We start from the raw sequence: 20667 nt of genomic DNA on the forward strand, positions 1-20667 counted from the left end.
CCCCCTAATTAAGAAACTTCCTTAAGATGCATTTTGTTGCCCTTTTAAAAGAAGGAGCCCTCTGTTTGCGTGGCACGTGGATCCTCGTGCGATAAGCTCACTGTATCTCCGGGTGAGAACCACAGGAAACACACAACACAGCCGTCAAAAGCCTGATTTATGCGAGTCTGTCAGGAGACGCACAACAGGAGGACTAAAGGAGAGCAGGGACAGCGTGTCACGGTGACAATGCAGATGGGGGAGGCATTTCAGAAAAATGACACATCGGCAATGAGATGCCTTTAACCTACCGCATAAATAGTCTATCAATTCAGCACGGTCACTGGGAGCCTGTTCCAGGAACGACAAGACAGAGGTGTTACCCTAGGCAGGCTGTCAGTCTGTGGCAGGGCACATGCCCTCATGTGGGCAGTTTACACTCAGCATTTTGGCCAAGCTCATGGTTTTGGGCCTGGGCGGTGACACACACTACAAAAGGGAGACCCCGTAGACTTCACACAAAGTGCAGGGGTGGAATTCCGAGCCCCGAGCTTTAGCCTGCTCGCCGGACAAGTGAGCCAGCCTAAACTATTAAGGAAGAAAAGCCTGAACGGTAAACAGCACCATGATTCATGCCTCCCGACAGCACTGCAGTCCGAATCTCTGCACGCAAACAGCCGGCAAACTCCCAAGTGTACTTAGGAATCACCTTCACGCAGCTTTGCACCGTAATGGAGGGTCGGCGGCACGTTTGGCAAAAAGACAGGACGCGTGGCCCTGATTCCCACCGATTGCGGCGTCCATCCTCCTGAATTCCATCCATCCATCCATTTTCCAGGTCGCTTATCCTACTGGGAATGAGGCAGGGTCCTCCGAAATTCATTGGTTAACTTCATTAGAGTCTCCATTTGCAACATGACACAAAGCCGTGACGTAGAAGCACCTGCGCTCAGCAAAAACATTTTACTGCGAATGTCGATTTGGCGACGAGATGTACGGTACTCTGTTCCTAGAGAATTCTTCTCTTTATCCTTCCTTAACGTCATGCAAAGTCCTCCGAGGTTAATGGGAATCATCGGACCACACACCAACGATCAATTTCCTCTTTAGAAACGCTTTTGGAGACGGGGCAGCTGTCAGGTTGCCTTCCATTAGTGCCCAGCAGTAGACATAGGTGGTTTCGCACACGCCGGCACGGTTCCTCAGCGCGGTTCAGCACTAGAGAGAACCTCACCGAGTTATTTTACTCTTTTTGGCCAGGATTTTGTTACACAATGGCAGGAAGTCATTCAAGCTGCCGGTCACCAAAATAGTCCACTCACTGTGAAATCGGAAAACGTAATTCTCCCTCCGCCGAGCACTTCCGACATCGGTGACAGCGAGTCGCGGGCAGACTGTTAAGCAGCTTAGCTGGGAACGGGGGGCGGGGGGGGGGGGGCTTTCAGCCTGAACGAGGGGGCTTTCAGCCTGAACGGGGCACATGTGAAAAACAAAAGGTTTTTAAAAATCGCTTGGATTCTCAGCTGTTCACCGGCAAGCAGAGAACTCAAGGTCCTTCCAAAAGCAAAACGTTTTTCTAAATTAAGGTATGTGGGGGCAGTGGTGCCCTGCAGGGGGGGCACTGCACAGTGTGATACATGATCGGTAACACAGAGGATCTATGATCAGCGTGATCATCAAAAATCAGAGCTGAAGAACATGGGGGTGTGTCTGTGTCCCTTATCCTTCATTATGTCCCCCCCCCCCCCCCCCGTATGTATCGGCAGATGTTGGTGTGCGTGTCCATGTGGGGCGGGCAGCTCGCTCCCGGCAGAGTCACAGATGACGGTGGGTCTGCAGTGAGTCGTGACCTGCAGCCTGGTGGCACCTTGCCCTCTCGAACCCGGGCCGTCTGCGGACGGCACTCCTGCCGTCCCACTGGCGCTGGACGGCTGGACGCTTACGGTACGTAGGAGTCCCGGCTCTGCTCCACCTGTCTGGACCCTCGGCATCACAGCCCTCAATTGCCCTCACAGGTGCTTGTGATGGGTTGGGCTCCGTAGCCCATGAAGTGTCCGTTAAAATGTGTGCTGCAGCCTGGAGTCTGTCCTTCCTGGTGGGTGCAGTATGCTGGTAGGTATCTGTGCATAACGGGGCCTCATTTGTGTCATGCAGCTTCCAGCAAGACTGTCCAGGTATGATTTATAAGTGTTTGGAGGAGGCAGCTGGCAGAGAACCATGAAGTCCCCACTATACACACACACACACACACACACCATTAAACACACACACAGACACACACCATTAAAGACACAGACACACACACACACAGACACACACACAGACAGACACACACACACCAACACACACACACACACACCATTAAAGACACAGACACACAGACACACACACACACCATTAAACACACACACACAGACACACACACACACCATTAAAGACACAGACACACACAGACACACACACACACCATTAAACACACACACACAGACACACACACACACCATTAAACACACACACACCATTAAACACATACACAGACACACATACCATTAAACACACACACACATACACAATTAAACACACACACATACACACAATTAAACACACACACACCATTAAATACACAGACACACACGTACCATTAAACACACACACATACACACCATTAAACACACACACACCATTAAACACACACACACATACACACCATTAAACACACACACACCATTAAACACACACACACATACACACACACACCATTAAACACACACACACACACACCATTAAACACACACACACACATACACACACCATTAAACACACATACTGTACACACACACCATTAAACACACACACACACAGACACACACACACCATTAAACACACACAGACACACACACCATTAAACACACACAGACACATACACACACACCATTAAACACACAGACACACACACACACCATTAAACACACACAGAAAGACAGACACACACACACCATTAAACACACACACATACACACACCATTAAACACACATACTGTACACACACACCATTAAACACACACACACAGACAGACAGACACACACACACCATTAAACACACACAGACACACACACCATTAAACACACACAGACACATACACACACACCATTAAACACACAGACACACACACACACCATTAAACACACACAGACAGACAGACACACACACACACACCATTAAACACACACACACACACGACTCCCAGGTTAATTATACTCAGGCAGTGTTCACCAGCCTCTTTGTCCAGGACGCATGAATCACAGAGATTATCGTCACAGACAACAGCAGATGAAGTCAAACGCTGCAGCTCAAAGCACACACAATCTGTTTAGTCAGACTTAAACGTGGGTGCAATTAGCCCCCATAATTTACAAGCTTCCCCTGCTTTGCAGGAGCGTGGGTAACCTGTAAGGACTGAGAAACACATCTGGGCATGGCGATGAATTTAAACACCGAGTCCAGCACAGTTACTGGGAAGTCTGAAAAGACAGAGAATGACTATGACAATTAAAATACAATTATATTATTCAGATTTGCTAGGAAACTGAAACTAAAATAAGCCTTTTGTGTTACATGAATCTGTATTTTGTAATAACTTTTGCACATGACAATAGAGAGCATTTATTCAATCATTTTCATTTTCTCAAATTTGTTTTTTGAATATAGTCAGAAAATTTGGAAATACCTCTGTGAATACAAAAATCACGAGGACTTACAGTACCATTCATCCGCGTATAATGGGGGTTTATCTGGTCTAAATCGGTTCCAAACGAACAGATACTATGGATGAAAAAACCCCAATTTATGCTGTTTATAAAAGACCGTGTGCTTCTATGCAGAACCGTTTTAAATCAAATCTTCCTAAAGAATAAAAACAATGGAAAACTGCATTAGGAAACTCAAAGACGGAGCACAGGTAGGCAGCGAGTCCGCAAGCGACTGGCAGGTGTGTAGCGAGCGCTCTGATGGATGGATGGACGGACTGGCAGAAAGACGGAGAGACGGAGCCCAGTCACAGTACGGCGAGATACACACGTTCGTTAATTAATGAGAACAGAATGAAGCCTTTGTCTTTGTACCACTAATTAAAAGAGAGGGTGATTCTGGGGCCTGACAGCTGAATAACGGGAGCAGTGATGTTTGCTGTGACCTTAGGAGCTTCGCGCTCAGGGACAGAGACCGCAGCCGTAAGGGGACCGTGCGGAGACAGGCAGTGGGGGGGGGAGCGGAGCCGGCTGCCATTTCATTTTCATGCCTTCGGGGTCTCCCGTGAGGGAATGGCTGAAAGTCGAAAATGCACCCGGGGGCATTAGATAATGCCCCTGTGATTACCCGAGGACGCCCACGACCAGCCCTGTTATTACGGTGGACATATATTTGAATTGGGAGAGAAAAAGAATCAGACTGTGTCTTACTGAACTTATGTAGCTGATTTGCAAGGACAGCAGCATGAATGAACGAACGATGCAAATTTAGATATTTACTGCTCCAGTATCAAATGTGACGTTTTACCGTATTAATTATCTGTGTTCGCTTATTGTCATTAGACCCTGAAACTGCATCGTGATTGGAACCATCAGTCACTTCGTTCTTTTTTTCCCCAAGACCTAAGATAATTAGGTTGCATTTTAAATCAAATTTCTAATGATTTTTTTAAACTGGATAGATTGCAGTTTCAATTCTGAACCCTCAAAAAGGTGGTTAGCTTTGATCAGACCATTGATATCAGAGCTGAAGCAATTAAAAACAAACCATTCTTCACAGACTGAATCTAATTAGCAGTTAATTGATTTTGGGAAGGTCTAAATTTGATTTATAATACTCCATTCTGTACGAAGAATTAATTAGATTCCTTGTTAGATCGTACAGTACTGGTAATTAGTAAATTCTAATATTTGATTAGTATTAAATCAATGTGTTTAATTTACAGACTTACTAAACTGAAATTTTTATGGATTTAAATCTGGATATATTTTCTGTGTTCAGTAATACCAGAGAATTAATAGTATGTCATTTTTGATTTTTGGACAGGGGCGGCATGGTGGTGCAGTGGTTAGCACTGTTGCCTCACACCTCTGGGACCCGGATTCGAGTCTCCGCCTGGGTTACATGTGTGTGGAGTTTGCATGTTCTCCCCATGTCGTCGTGGGGTTTCCTCCGGGTACTCCGGTTTCCCCCCACAGTCCAAAAACATGCTGAGGCTAATTGGAGTTGCTAAATTGCCCGTAGGTGTGCATGTGTAAGTGAATGGTGTGTGAGTGTGCCCTGTGATGGGCTGGCCCCCCCATCCTGGGTTGTTCCCTGCCTCGTGCCCATTGCTTCCGGACCCCCCGCGACCCAGTAGGATAAGCGGTTTGGAAAATGGATGGATGGATGGATGGATGAATAATACTTTTTAAGACACTCAAAGGGCTTTACAGTACAAAATGAGAGCCACTTCCACCAGCACTCTGTAGATACAGGGGATGATTAGGAGGCTCGTCCAGAAAGGGCAACAGTGGGCAATCTTAGCCAGGGCACCAGGGCTACCACCCCTATTCTATCTGAGGGTGCCGGGATCTATTATGGCCTTAGAAAGCCAGAGCTTCAGTTTCACATCTCATCCGAATAATGGCACAATTTTTACATCAGTATCCCTGTCACTGCACTGGGGAACTGGGAACCACACAGACCACAGGATGGGCTAACCTATCACTGCACTGGAGCACTGGGACCCGCACAGACCACAGGATGGGCTAACCTGTCACTGCACTGGGGCACTGGTATCCACACAGACCACAGGATGGGCTAACCTGTCACTGCACTGGGGCACTGGGACCCACACAGACCACAGGATGGGCTAATCTGTCACTGTACTGGGGCACTGGGACCCACACAGACCACAGCATGGGCTACCCTGTCAGCCACACCAACACCTCTCCCAGCAGTTCCCCAGCCTTCCTTGTTGGTCTCCCATTCATGTACTGGCCAGACTCAAACCTGCTTAGCTTCAGATTGATTACCTAGTGGTATGGCTGCCGATTCATGCCAAATGCATTTTCAGGGTTATTCCTCTCTATACTAACTGTCATACTGTTACCCCAATCATTCTACATTACTTTGGCCAGGAATTTTACATTTAAAACGTCATTTATTTGGCCACTTGCATCTCGAAATACTTCAAAATAAGTATTCCTATTGGATTTCTGTTACTTTGTAATAGTCAATAAAGTTTTCTTGAATCTTGATCACAAATAACATTCATTTAACCATGGGAGGTGCTGCGGCTCCCTGGGGCTGCTCAGGATTTCAGGAGGTGGGAATGTGGCTTTTCCGAAGCGGCTTTGCGTGTGACTGTGTGTGTCCTGTGACAGACGAGGCCCTCGTCCAGCAGGGGGGCGCGGGCCGTGCTCCGGGCTTCACTGCGACCCAAAACGATCAAACCGATTAAACCAAACAGCTCATCTGGGATTAAAGATTAAGGTCTAGGGCTATTTATCCAAAAGATAGTCCCGAATACATTTCCAGCCTGACATCAAAAGCGAAGACTGAAAAGGTGGGAGGACTTACCTATATGCGAAATGTGAAGAATCATCGGTGCAGAGAAAGCGGACGAGGACACGCAGAAGAAGCAGAGGAGAGACAGAGAGGGAGAGAAAATATCAGTGAGCATCTCAACCAAAAGACAAACAAGTCCAGTGTTTTCCTAACAACCTGATGCAGTTCTGTGGAAGACGCCGGCTATTCATGACAGTGCGAAAATCGGCAGGGAGAACGGAAGAGCATCGATCTGAGAATGCATTACATCCTGCCACCTTAGAGCGAGGCCTCCAGCCCTGCCCCCCCTAACCAGCCCCAACTGAGAGAGCGGAAGAGAAATAGCCCAGCGCAGATGGCAAACGAGAACACACAAGACTGCGGTCCCCGCGGGGAGCCGGCCGCTGGCCCACGAAGGCCTGAGCCAGCCCAGTCCCACTCAACCACGCCAAGAGACATGAAGTGCGGAGCTGCAAAGTCCAGGATTAGAAAATACAAACCAGCATTTCGTTTCAAGCAATCAAGCACTCTGTGATTGTGACTATACTCACCTGGTTAGTTGAAACAAAATCTTTGTCTGGGTTTGTACTGTCTGAACCTGAACTATCTACCTCTGATCAAGTGAGCATGGGGAAACCGCACCTGAGTATCACACTTAAATAATAATAAATACCACAACCTCACAGCTGATGTGTCACGTGGCTTCTCTACAAATAATAATGCAAACTCTTAATATCATTATTATTATAGCTCTTGTTGCAGAATAAAGTCCGCAGTAAATGGCACAAAAATTAGCTCAATACTGTAAAAAACTTTTCCTCTTGTATTGCTTAAATTTCTTTGCTTTGTACAGAATAAACCTTCTTCTGGTCTAGGTAATCCTGTCGGTAGTCAGACGCAAATCAGCCTTCCGTGTTCGCTTGCAGTAAATACGCTCTATAGTGAATATCTCATTAGAGCATTGGGATTAGGCAATGATGCATCGCAGGCTGCAGAGAGGAGAATCCGGAGTCCATTTGCTAAAATAATATGTAATATTGCGCAGTTCAGAATGACTCATTATTTGAGGCGTAACATTTCTATGGTACTTACAGCACCCTGCTTTATGGGCCATCTGACAGGAGAGGATTCTGTACTTTAAAAAATCACCCTTTTTGTTAACTGCCTAAAGTGATCATGTTTGATTAAATAATAAGGGAACTGTATGGAATTATAGAAACAAGTACACAATTTATTTTTTGTGGCTAAGTTTTGGATTTATAGCACTGCAAATGGCTGCATGCGGGTTGAAAACTAGACGCCATCTTCTATGACCTGCTATGACCAGTCACGTCACCATTGATCAGTCACTTTACTATTACAACACCTAGCATGTGAGCCTCATGTAACGCTACACACACACAGAGACTCACAGACACACACACATACACCACTCACAGACACACACACACACACCACTCATAGACACACACACACACACCACTCACAGACACACACACACATTCAAAGACTCACAGACACACACAGACACACAAAGACTCACAGACACACACACACCACTCACAGACACACACACACACCACTCACAGACACACACACACACATACACCACTCACAGACACACACACATTCAAAGACTCACAGACACACACAGACACACACACAGACACACACACACACACAGACACACACACACAGACTCACAGACACACACACACACAGACTCACAGACACACACACACACATTGACTGTAGCAGTTATATACTTAGCATACTCTTACCCAATGAGATTAACATTGCTTGCACTTTTTTTAAAAGTTTTTTTTTTTTAATTTACGGCTGTCATTTCCCGTATAATAATCACTCCTTAATCATATATGCCTATAACTCGCTGCAATTCAGTATATCTTTGCCATTGAAGAGAAGTGGCGACCAGATAATTGCCCCGGGGGGCATCCTGAGTGTCCGACGTGTTTCATAATGACGAACCTCAGTCAACGCGCACACTGACAGCCTTTTCATTCTCGGGTCCCCGATGTCCCGGCGAGCTGAAGGCCGCCGTTTGTCTGGGAAGCTGAAACCTTGTAGACGGAGGCGGCGAGCGGTCGGGCGGGCGGTTAGAGCGAGGAGCAGGTGAACGGGTAAGAGGCGGCGAGCGGGAGCGAGAAGCAGGTGAACGGGCGAGCAGGCAGCGGAAGCGAGCGGGCTGCGAGAGCAAGGAGCAGGTGAACGGGTGGGAGGCGGGGAGCGAGGAGCAGGTGAACAGGCGGGTAGTGAGCGGGTGGCGGGAGCTAGGAGCAGGTGAACGGGCGAGCGGGCGGCGGGAGCGAGCGGGCGTGGAGAGCAAGGAGCTGGTGAACGGGTGGGAGGAGGCAAGCGGGAGCGAGGAGCAGGTGAACAGGCGGGTAGTGAGCGGGTGGCGGGAGCTAGGAGCAGGTGAACGGGCGAGCAGGCGGCGGGAGCGAGCGGGCGTGGAGAGCAAGGAGCTGGTGAACGGGTGGGAGGAGGCAAGCGGGAGCGAGGAGCAGGTGAGCGGGCGGGAGGCGGCTAGCGGGCGGCGGGAGCGAGGAGAAGGTGAACAGGCGGGAGGCGGAGAGCGGGAGCGAGGTACAGGTGAACAGGCGGGAGGCGGAGAGCGGGAGCGAGGTACAGGTGAACAGGCGGGAGGCGGAGAGCGGGAGCGAGGTACAGGTGAACAGGCGGAGAGCGGGAGCGAGGTACAGGTGAACAGGCGGGAGGCGGAGAGCGGGAGCGAGGTACAGGTGAACTGGCGGGAGGCGGAGAGCGGGAGCGAGGTACAGGTGAACGGCACTTCGGGCTTTGTTAGCCGCGCACTTTATGAGCCTGCCTCATCACTGCTTAAAGACTTTCAGGACATCGTTAAGAAAGCACATTTCACCCCCAACAGCAGGCCATTAACCCCCGCGTTTGAAGTAGTAATACAAAAAACCCCGCTGCAGCTCCTTACCACTTATTTGTGCTAAATAATGAAGATTCTGGGCTCGCGGGCGGAAAACGCAGCGCTATGAATGTTTTCCTGGTTTTTCCATGGTAAAGTGCTTAAAGTCATGAGAGAAATCTCAAATGATGCTCAGTAAAGGGACAATTTTACATGCAAATCACGCCCTATGAATAAAAAGAATTAAACAGATACTAACGAGTTATTAAAAAAACTTCACTTTCCGTGATGCTGATCTACTTCTGCTTAGTAAATGTGGGCAAATAAGTCACTGGTCCAGACCCTCCTCAGTTTATCTCGTTAGAAGCATGAGTCATTTTCGGTATTAGTCTGATCCCATTTCCCAAGTCTCAGGCTAGCAGAGTCTATTATGATCTCATTATTTCATGATGAAACATAGCGCTTCTGCTGAAATCATACCAGAGGAAGATCAAAAAACAGTTCTTCAGGAGATTGACTTAGAGAAACAAGCAGAACCAGGCAAAAGGTCATCAGCGGCCACATATAACAAATTAACATGTGAATTTCAAGCAGAGAATTTCAATACCGAGCAATCATGCCAGGACTGAAGACCAGCCTGGCAGGAGGGCAAATCAGCGTGCTTGTTAAAGGCTCCGGAGGCTTGGGGAGCGCACTCCTGTGTGGCGTGAGAAAGCAGGCGCCTGCCACAGCAATGATAGCGCTGGCTGAGGAGCTGATGTGCAGTTTAGGAGTAGGAAGAGAGACCTTTTAGGATACCGGTCTAACATCGGTGAGCCAGGGCTGCCGGAGACTTCGCCAGGGTCGCACATTGCGTGATTGGCGGTGATGGAAAAGAGGCATTCGATCAGGACCTCAGGAGGGGGGCACTTTCTATCGCGTGAGCAAAAAGCCCCCCCCCCCCTTTTGCAATGACTGTACAATGTGTCATGCTTTGAGTCACAGTGATCTTAATGAGGAAAATATCCGCCACAGTGATGATGTCACTCTGACGCCATACTCTGATGTACTGTGATCTTAATGAGGAAAATACTTGAAACGGTGATGATGTCATTCTGACGCCATACTCTTATGTACTGTGATCTTAATGAGGAAAATACTCTCCACAGTGAGGATACCAGTCTTACTCTCATCAGCTCAGCATCTTGGGTCTTGCTGTTGATTAGCTCCACCTACCCCTGTCCTTTAAAACATTATTAAATCCAGAAACTGTAAATATGTTTTAGACTCCAGGAGCACAAATGACAGCCTGAGCCTGTCCTGTTTGTGTGCTTTTCATCTGCTGAAATGGCATCTCTGTTTTCACGTTTGCTTTTCCGTGATATTCCCCATCCCTTGCCTGTCCTGTAATATTCCCAGCTTCGGGCTGTAATCCCTTCTCCCACACTCCTGTGCGTCATTATGAACCAAGGGATTCTGACAATGTCCAGCTAAGACTATATTTGACTCTCTATTTGCACTCAGCGGCCACTTTATCAGGCAGACCGGCTTGTTAATGCTAACTGCTGCTCCTGCAAACAGCGAATCATGTGGCTGCGGCTGAGCAAACATATAGCACACGGACTGGGCCCCACGGCTGAGAACACACACGGCACACGGACTGGGCCCCACGGCTGAGAACACACACGGCACACGGACTGGGCCCCGTGGCTGAGAACACACACGGGACACGGACTGGGCCCCGCGGCTGAGAACACACACGGCACACGGACTGGGCCCCGCGGCTGAGAACAAACACGGGACACGGATTGGGCCCCGCGGCTGAGAACACACACGGGACACGGACTGGGCCCCGCGGCTGAGAACACACACGGGACACGGACTGGGCCCCGCGGCTGAGAACACACACGGGACACGGACTGGGCCCCGCGGCTGAGAACACACACGGCACACGGACTGGGCCCCGCGGCTGAGCACAAACACGGCACACGGACTGGGCCCCGCGGCTGAGAACACACACGGGACACGGACTGGGCCCCGCCGCTGAGAACACACACGGCACACGGACTGGGCCCCGCCGCTGAGAACACACACGGCACACGGACTGGGCCCCGCGGCTGAGAACACACACGGCACACGGACTGGGCCCCGCCGCTGAGAACACACGGCACACGGACTGGGCCCCGCAGCTGAGAACACACACAGCACACGGACTGGGCCCCGCGGCTGAGAACACACACGGCACACGGACAGGGCCCCGCCGCTGAGAACACACACGGCACACGGACAGGGCCCCGCCGCTGAGAACACACACGGCACACGGACTGGGCCCCGCAGCTGAGCACAAACACTGCACACGGACTGGGCCCCGCCGCTGAGAACATACACGGCACACGGACTGGGCCCTGCGGCTGAGAACACACACGGCACACGGACTGGGCCCCGCGGCTGAGCACAAACACGGCACACGGACTGGGCCCTGCCGCTGAGAACACACACGGCACACGGACTGGGCCCCGCGGCTGAGAACACACACGGCACAGGGACTGGGCCCTGCGGCTGAGCACAAACACGGCACACGGACTGGGCCCCGCGGCTGAGCACAAACACGGCACACGGACTGGGCCCCGCGGCTGAGAACACACACGGGACACGGACTGGGCCCCGCGGCTGAGAACACACTGCACACGGACTGGGCCCCGCGGCTGAGAACACACTGCACACGGACTGGGCCCCGCGGCTGAGCACAAACACGGCACAGGGACTGGGCCCCGCGGCTGGGCCCCGCGGCTGAGAACACACTGCACACGGACTGGGCCCCGCCGCTGAGCACAAACTCGACACATGGACTGGGCCCCGCGGCTGAGAACACACTGCACACGGACTGGGCCCCGCCGCTGAGCACAAACTCGACACATGGACTGGGCCCCGCGGCTGAGAACACACTGCACACGGACTGGGCCCCGCCGCTGAGCACAAACTCGACACACGGACTGGGCCCCGCGGCTGAGAACACACACGGGACACGGACTGGGCCCCGCAGCTGAGCACAAACACAGCACACGGACTGGGCCCTGCTCCTGAGAACACACGTGGCAGATGCACTCCGCCCCACGGCTGAGAACACACCCGGCACACACTGGATGTTTCACCCAGTAAAGAGTACCGAGATTACAGAGAATGTTGTGAGGAACAAAACATATCAAGGCAGAGGTGATTCTGAGGCTGACGACGCCTGATAAATAACAGGGGTCAGAGGATAATAGGCAGAATCATTAAAGCTACCACAAGGACCACAAGTATATGACTACCAGCTTAGTACAGCAGCGGTGCAGGATGGTCTCTCTACACAGACAACTCGTCAATCCCTGAAGCCATTTGGACACAAATATGGAACCAATCCACTGCTGGCCGGATGGTGTTAGTACTAGTTACTGATCGCCCTTAAGTTCAAACAACAAAACCAATCTTTTCAGTAAAGAAAAAGGCTTACAACACCTACATTTTTAGTAATGTCCATGCTGTAAATACAGCTTTTTAATCATGACAGAAAGTGAGAGGACTATTGGCTCATAAAAAAAAAAAACATGATTGTGGGTGTTGTGAATTTAGGTTTTCATCTGCTTGCTTGGAGTGTACGCATAGCATCCATCTGCTCAGCAGCATGGCAGAGTGCAGGGAAAACACATTTTAAAGATCACCAAATGCACACTGCACGTTTTACTTTAGAAAACAGACATTTTTTATTAGAAATGTATATATTATATATAGTGTATGACCCTAATGCCTGAGTGAGTGCAGTTTTTCAGGCAGAATTGCCCTTTTGCGGCCAATGGGAAGTCATCCCCAGAAAATACCTGCGAGAATAATTTTCTTATTCAGAAGTAAGAGAGCCTGTCTCCCAATTCAGCATTACTGTCACCCACAAGTCATATTTCTGTCATGCACTAAGGAGCAGGTACAGTGGAAATGCCCAAAAAAGGGCATTTCAGTCGACTTTCAGTCACCGTAAACACTCCACGTGGGGCCTCCATGCGACCTGGCAGCTGGGCTCACGGCCTCCGCCTGCAAGGCTCCCTGCTCGCGCTTTCTGCGAAGGCCCCTGATTAATATTCCCCGGTGACCTCCCAGATATTAGACACAGCGTAAAAGACTGTGAGCGTGTTCCCGCGTGCTTTAATTCAATCGCAACTTAAATTAAATTTGCAAAGGCTTTTTTCAAGAAGATTCAGCGTCTGAGACTCGGCGCTAAGGACGCTGCCTTTTGTAGGTGGAATCTGAAGAAGTAACCTTCAGATTTCCCAGGAACAAGGCAACGTCTTTAACAGCATGTTTAAAGGATCGTGGGGAGGGCACCGCACATTCACAGATTTGTTTTAACATATATTAACGAAGCCTTTTGCAGTGTGAAGGGGTGGGTTCTTAACCACATATGCCAATAGGAGAAATTCCGTAAAATCAGCCAACAACATCTCAATAATTCATTATGCACTTCTTTACATTAGAATGCATTTAATTCTGACCACCAAATATGGAAACTTCAAGGATTCATATGAGGTGTTATGAAAAAAATACTGAAAAAATACTCCTAGCTGTAGTACTTAGTTGTACTTGTAGTTCAGGGTCATGGGGGGGGCAAGGGCTGAAAGACAGGATGCCAGTTACTTTAGAGATGGGATGGTTTGATATTTTAATGCAGTGTTTCCCAACCTGGTTCTCTAGGACCCTCAGACAGTCCACCTTTTTGTTCCCTCCCAGCTCCCAGCAGACCTGTACCTGGTACTCAGTGTTCCTGATTGGCTGGGAGTTGGGAGGGAGTAAAAATGTGGACTGTCTGGGGGACAGAGGTCTTTTAAGAAAACATAGGCGTAGATGTAGAAATGATCAAGAAGCCAGAGATGATCCACGGATTATTATTCCTAGGAAGAGTTTGTGTACGATGGTCAGCGTGATGATGTCATACCCAGTACCTCCCCTACAGACCCATAGGACAGTGTCACTCTGGGCTCCTGCATGATAACACGAGATTTCTGACCCAAACAAGCAACTTCCTTTGACATAAAAAAAAATTAACATCAGAATTGAAGATCGGCAAAAGCCGTATTTCTTTTCTCCGCGACTCGCTCTGAGGTGAAACTTACGCAGTGAAAAGCAGCTTCATCAGGCAGCACCTTGCATTCAGAGGCATATCCTCACGCGGCCTGCCTTCCTGCAGTGCCCGTGAATCTAACCGGCTTCTGCACCTTTTAACATTCTGAGATTAAAGCCGCTCTTTCATCTAAAAAGATGCTTATTTCGTCTTGCACATTATTTCCGCCTCATAAAATCCTAACTTGTTTATTTGAATCCAAAAGATTCTGCAGCTCCAACCTGAAAAAGCACTGCACAGGGTACGAACAAATTGTGTAAAAAAAATGGAAAAAAGTTATTCATGCACAGAAACATGCATTAAAGCTTCCACTTAGGAAACCATCATTCTGTGATGTTTGTGCTCAACTCTGACATGCTAAATATCTCCTTGTCCCTTAGATACCGGTGACTCAATAAAATGGCTGACAGATATATTGGGAAAGTGTCAGTTAATAATGACAAGGAGACGTCAGGATAAGCGTTTGGTGTTTTGACTCAATCTGGGTCTGAGGCAAATACATGCAACTCAAAAACACAATTACCGCTGCCAATAACATAATGAAAGCTTTTAAACACTAATGCGCAGTGGCCTGTACACTCTGATTTCAAACACAGCCTGAACTCGGAGACAGTGAGGATTTCACTGATGACTTTAGAATTAAATATGCCATTTGAAAGTTTTAATATTACCCAGGCGGGACACAATGCTGTTTCTTACTGTAGTCTATAGAATTAGTCTAAGAGGAAATAAGGACTTAATTATTACAGCATTCCCTTGGTGTACAATAATTAATACATATAGAAGTGAGAATGGTACAATCTCGTAAGAATATCTGTTACCCTGGGCAATTTCAGAGTGTCCAGGTACTTACATTATATGACTCCATGTATTTTTAAAATACTTTTATCCATCTACCATCCATTCATTTTCCAAGCGCTACTCTGTGCAGGACTGCAGGAGCCTGGAGTCTATCTGAGGCTGGAAACAGCCGACTTACTACCTGCCAGTCCATCGCAAGACACATGTGCACGCTAACTCACGCCGTGGGCGGCTTACCGATGCCGTTCAGCCGAATTGTGTTTCGGATTGTAGGAGTTCGCTATAGGAAACCGGGATGGGCTCTGGGATTCAAACCAACAAGCATGCGACCGGCCTGAGCCTGCGGTGCCCATCAGTGAGCCACTATCCTACATTAAACATGAACGACCAGTAAAAATGTCGACATTGTTGTGCTGTTTTACACTGTTTTATATGCCTCTGTAGTTAGCGAAGCAGAAATCTAATTGTACATGCGGGTGGTTTGGGGAGAGCGGAGTGCGGTAAACCTGGATTTTACAGGGGAGCGGAGGCGCAGTATGCGATATGAAGCACTCAGAGGGCAGCAAACCCTACGCCAACCCCTCGGACGACCCTGGCCGAGTCCGGAGGTGCAGCTGCAACTCAGACCGCGGCAGACTGGCGGGTCCCGCAAACCACGCAAACTGGGATTTGATGCAAACATGGAATCCAACCTGTATTCAGATGCAGGGATTCTTCACTCCGGCGTGACTGGGCGGGAAATGGTGGCTGAAGGCAGCCTTTTCAGAAGCCTAATTACACCCTTTGGGCAGTTCTGCATTAAAAGGCAAAATTTTAAGAGATTTATAGATGTGGAATGAAGCAACTGCTTACATGTGGGGAAAAAACAATGGAGTTGATCTGTTGAAAAGGTGAGAGCTACATCAGTGCTGTGACATTTTTAGATGCCATTTTCAGGTGAAAGGACAAAATAATGGAATAGGAAATAGAAAGGACAAAAGGGGGGGAATAATCCCTTTGAGTGCATATAAAGATGAGCGGCAGGATTTCTCAGCTCTCTCTCTCTTTCTCTCATTCTGTCTGTCTCTCACTCTGTCTCTCTCTCTGTCTCTGAGTTTCTTTTTCTCTCGTTCTGTCTGTCACTCTCTCTCCCTCTCCTTGAGTCTCCCTCTCTGTCTGTCTCTCTCTCTCTGAATCTTCCTCTCTCTCTCCCTCTCTGTCTCTCACTCTGTCTTTCTCTCCCTCTCTTTGAGTCTCTCTCTCTCCCTCTTTGAGTTTCTCTCGTTCTCTCTCTCTCTCTGTCTTTCTCTCCCTCTCTTTGAGTCTCTCTATCTCTCCCTCTCTCTCTCTTTGAGTTTCTCTCTCTCTCTCTCTCTCTCTCTGCAGCCTGTTTAATCATTTTCACCTGAGCGGGCTGCGCTTGACACATCCCTGACCGTGTGCTGGGTTCAGCTCAGAGCCAGTGACCGGCTCTGACCTCCCTGAGTTCCAGAGGCCGTCTGAGGCTAGTTGATTCCTTACCTCCTTCCTGACTGCCTCTTTCACACAACTTGGCACATTTTACATGCTTTTATCGGTGAATATGCTGATGACAATTAATCTATTCTGCTGCTGCTAAAGGTCACGTGCCTCGCTAAGAAAATGTCAACTATATAAACTGAATCTAAGCATACAGCAACAGTGTACAGATAACGAGGGAACAACGCGCGAGTCTCTTCCAGTGCAAGACAACCCAAAACATCATAATCGCGCACTGGGAATCCCAAATCAGCATAAGCATGCTCTCGTGTTTTATAGTTTAATATGTTAATATGTTTTCTTGCCCTGTAAAGATCAGTCTGTTTGTTATTTAATGCGGCGTGACACTTCTTAATGGAACAGAGGCTCTGTGGCTTTAGAAGGACGCGCAAAGCGTGAATTTTGCTAATCAAACTTTATTTTTAGCGTAATGATCAAAGACGGTGACCAAAAATAAAGGCAGTAATGAAATGGAAGGGGGGAGGTGCAGGGTGCATAATCTTTTATGAACATCAGTCGTGGCACTGGGGTAATGTGGCGTGATAAAGCTGTTTGTAGAACCTAAAACAGACGTAATGGAGAGATGCGGGTGATTTACATTTGCGGGGGCGGCCACCGTGCCCGGCGTCGATGGGCTGTTTAAAGCGGCCGCGCTGCATGGCTCTCTTTTGCGTTTATTTCATCTGCACAGTGTCAGGCTGTACAGTAACACAGAGCACAGCGCCGACCTCGGCGGCCACGAGCTTTTTAACTGGCGCTTGCGGTTCGTTTGAAATCCGCACCATTGTCTGAAGAGCCGGGATTGACTGGATGCTGATGAGCTGGTTTTGTGGTGAAGGATCAAACGATGGCAGGAAAAAAACACCGCGAAATCTAATTAGAACAGCAATGACAACGATAAACAGGCACAGCCATGATGCTGAGGGCATCTGCTAAGAGTGCTGCACGACTGGTTAATAACTATCTATCTGTCTGGTTGTCTCACAGTTCAGAGTAATGCACCTGTAGTCATTATATTTAACTTTATCCTTCTCTAACATTACACTTAAAGTCTCGTTTATTCGCTTTTCTGCGTTTACACACGTTGTGTATTTCTGCTTGCTTTTCATTAAGATATCACTCAGGGAGATGCTCATTCCATCTCTTTGTACCTGATGTGTGCAGTGTCAATGAAGGCGACATACTGGACGTTTTCCCATCTTTTCCATTCTGTAAATGTGCCCGCCAAAGGTGGACGCTTTTCAGCACCTTGTCTTCCCAGATCCTTACGAGATACTCAACAGTCGCCATCAAACGCATACGAACGAATGTCACACTCCGATATTTTTTTCATAGTATAAAACAGCCTGTTTTTATAACTTTTTGCCAGATTTCCCCAGGGTGGGTAGATCCAGGTATTGTTATCGCTCGTCCATAACAAACTCACCTCCAATCATCTTCATACCCCGTCACATCTACATGGAGGGGTCTGTACTCATCTCTCTCCCCTCCCCTTAACCCCTTCCCATGTACTGCGGGTAAATAACTGCTGTAAATTAACAACTGCACGTAAGCCTGTGGCAGAAGCGCGCCACCAGCAGGCGATCTCCCGTCACAGCAAGCACAAAGGGCGCGGGCGTCAAGGATGATCTATGATCGTCAGTTTTATCTGAATGCTTCGAAACAATATTTTAATGACATCGCAAAGCCAAAGATTGGTACTACAAAAATACAAGTGGTTATGATGCGAGGCGAAATTACATTCAATTTCCCTTAAATGCTTAGGTGTTACATTTCTCTATGATTAACCACAATGCCTCTGAGAGAGCTTTAAAAAATCATTTTAAGTGCTGTGCCGTTTCCAGTGTTTTCTTTTCTGCGCTGGCAGAATTGTCTGGGAAAATAGGCCTACTATTGCGTTTCCCAAAAGCATAGTCGCTGCTTACATAGTTGGAACCACGCAACTGAATGAGCCGAGCTATGTAAGCTGCTAAAGGGGGCTTTTAGGAAAGGAACCCGCGGGGGGGGGGGGGGGATTTGGTTGGACGGATGGATGGACAACACACATGGCGTAAAACACTCGGTCCGCAGGAACATTCATGTGAAAAGCATGTGATTTACCTGATATGTTTTGTACTGAAATTATCTTTTTCACTCTATTAATTAGCTGGTTAGCTCATATCGATTGGTCACATGAGCTAAATTATGCTGATGTATTTAAACCCGAATTATTTGCTTCTGAAATGTTACATTACAGGAAATCTGTACAGGAGATCTTGAAGCATGACAACATTTGAAATTATTTACAATTTAACAACCATCATTATATGCTCATTATATTAATACCTTATATTAATCCCAAAAGAATTTAAAAAATTTTGTGAAACATATTTCAATGATGTGATATTTCTGTCATTTAGTACTTATGATCAATTTTCACCTTCTCTGTTAAAATGATAAATCGATAACAATGCAACAATATTCATGCTCACTTCATGACATAAAACGTACTGTGGAAAATATAGCACGCAGCAGCTGAATTTCATCGTAAAATGTAAAAAGCAAAAAAATGTCTCATATAGGCTACTACCTCGTATTGGAATTAAGCAGCAGAATGGCGGATAATGAACGTCGCACTACTATGAAACGTCACGCGTCGCTCCAAGCTGTCTGTACGCTTCAACTGCGAAGCGAACTGCTACTGAAAAGCGCCGTTGCCGCCTCTTCCTGACCTGAAATATATACATGCATTAACCGTGTTTTTGTTGTTTTTTTTGTCTAGGATGCAAACCAACATCCAGCAAAGTTTCAAAAGCACCCAATCCCACGAACATCACACGCTTACTTACAAATACATAGAATCTCTCCTCTCAAGCCCCCAAATAACGAACCCCCGCTGAGTGCAGAAATACCAAAGGGCAAGCCAGCGTCGATCTGCTTCAATACTACACTTAACAGACGTTTTTTTTTGTTTGTTTCTTTCTCGGTGAAAAATACAAAGAAGCGGCTGACTGTTGCGTTTAGAGAGACGCTCAGCTGCTCCGATGCTTCATCCCCTCTAGTTGATCTCGCGACGTCATTTCTGTCTGTTCACCTCCAAAAATGATGATCATCTTAAAAAGAGGAGAGGGTGCTGGCGTCTCATCGCAAAATCAGCTCTGTTATGCAGCGCGCAGATGTTGGAGGTTTTTTTTTTTTGGGGGGGGGGGGGGCTCGGTAAATTTTACTTGATCGTGATCCTCGGTGGTTATGGAAAAGGTACCTAACAGAGGGGCACTTTCAATCATTCGGACAAAACGGGGATGGTGATCAGGTTCTCCCACACCCCCGCTCGCACGTGTCTGTTGTGCACTTCCGGCGCCAGCAAACATCTGTGGTTCTCAGCGGTGAGATTACCACCAGTTTGATGAGTTATTTTACTTTGCCACGGCACTCTTCCGACCTGTTTAACACAGTGATCCTTTCTATAATTAACGCAGCCTAGCGCTTTCTTGTTTTTCGCCGCATTTCCCACTGCGATGTAACGGAGACGTGTTCGTCCTCGCCAATTCGCACGGTGCTTACTGCATAAACGCCTTTAAAAGCATTGCACGATATGATCCCTTCCGTGGACGTCCCGCCGGATGGTAAAGCCGTTTAAAGCTCGATATAATGAGCAACACGCTGCTATCTGTGCTTCCAGATTTCAGAGCGGCGGGCTCTGTGGACAATCCTTCAGTAAATACTGTACTCATCTTCGATAAGGGCGGAGGGCCGATTGCAAAACGCATGGGCTGTCCGATAAAAACCTGAAATCTTGAAAAGGCACTACCGGCAAACTGCTCA

General features: G+C 48.0%; 1 protein-coding gene across 2 annotated transcripts in view; it reads right to left on the reverse strand.

The window, feature by feature from the left end:
* Positions 1–20667, reverse strand: part of LOC125725372 (contactin-associated protein-like 2) — a 256318-nt gene that overhangs the window by 170565 nt on the left and 65086 nt on the right. Inside the window, exon 1 of one of the 2 annotated variants that reach the window (XM_049002235.1) lies at positions 6572–6611. The exons of the other annotated variant lie outside the window; for it this stretch is intronic. Coding sequence (XP_048858192.1) covers positions 6572–6596 — 25 coding nt within the window. The 5' untranslated portion in view covers positions 6597–6611. Of the gene's footprint in view, positions 1–6571; positions 6612–20667 lie in introns of those variants that run through there. 2 annotated transcript variants of the gene reach the window in all.

This window comes from Brienomyrus brachyistius, unplaced genomic scaffold, assembly GCF_023856365.1.
Source record: "Brienomyrus brachyistius isolate T26 unplaced genomic scaffold, BBRACH_0.4 scaffold65, whole genome shotgun sequence".
Classification (NCBI taxonomy): Eukaryota; Metazoa; Chordata; class Actinopteri; order Osteoglossiformes; family Mormyridae; genus Brienomyrus; species Brienomyrus brachyistius.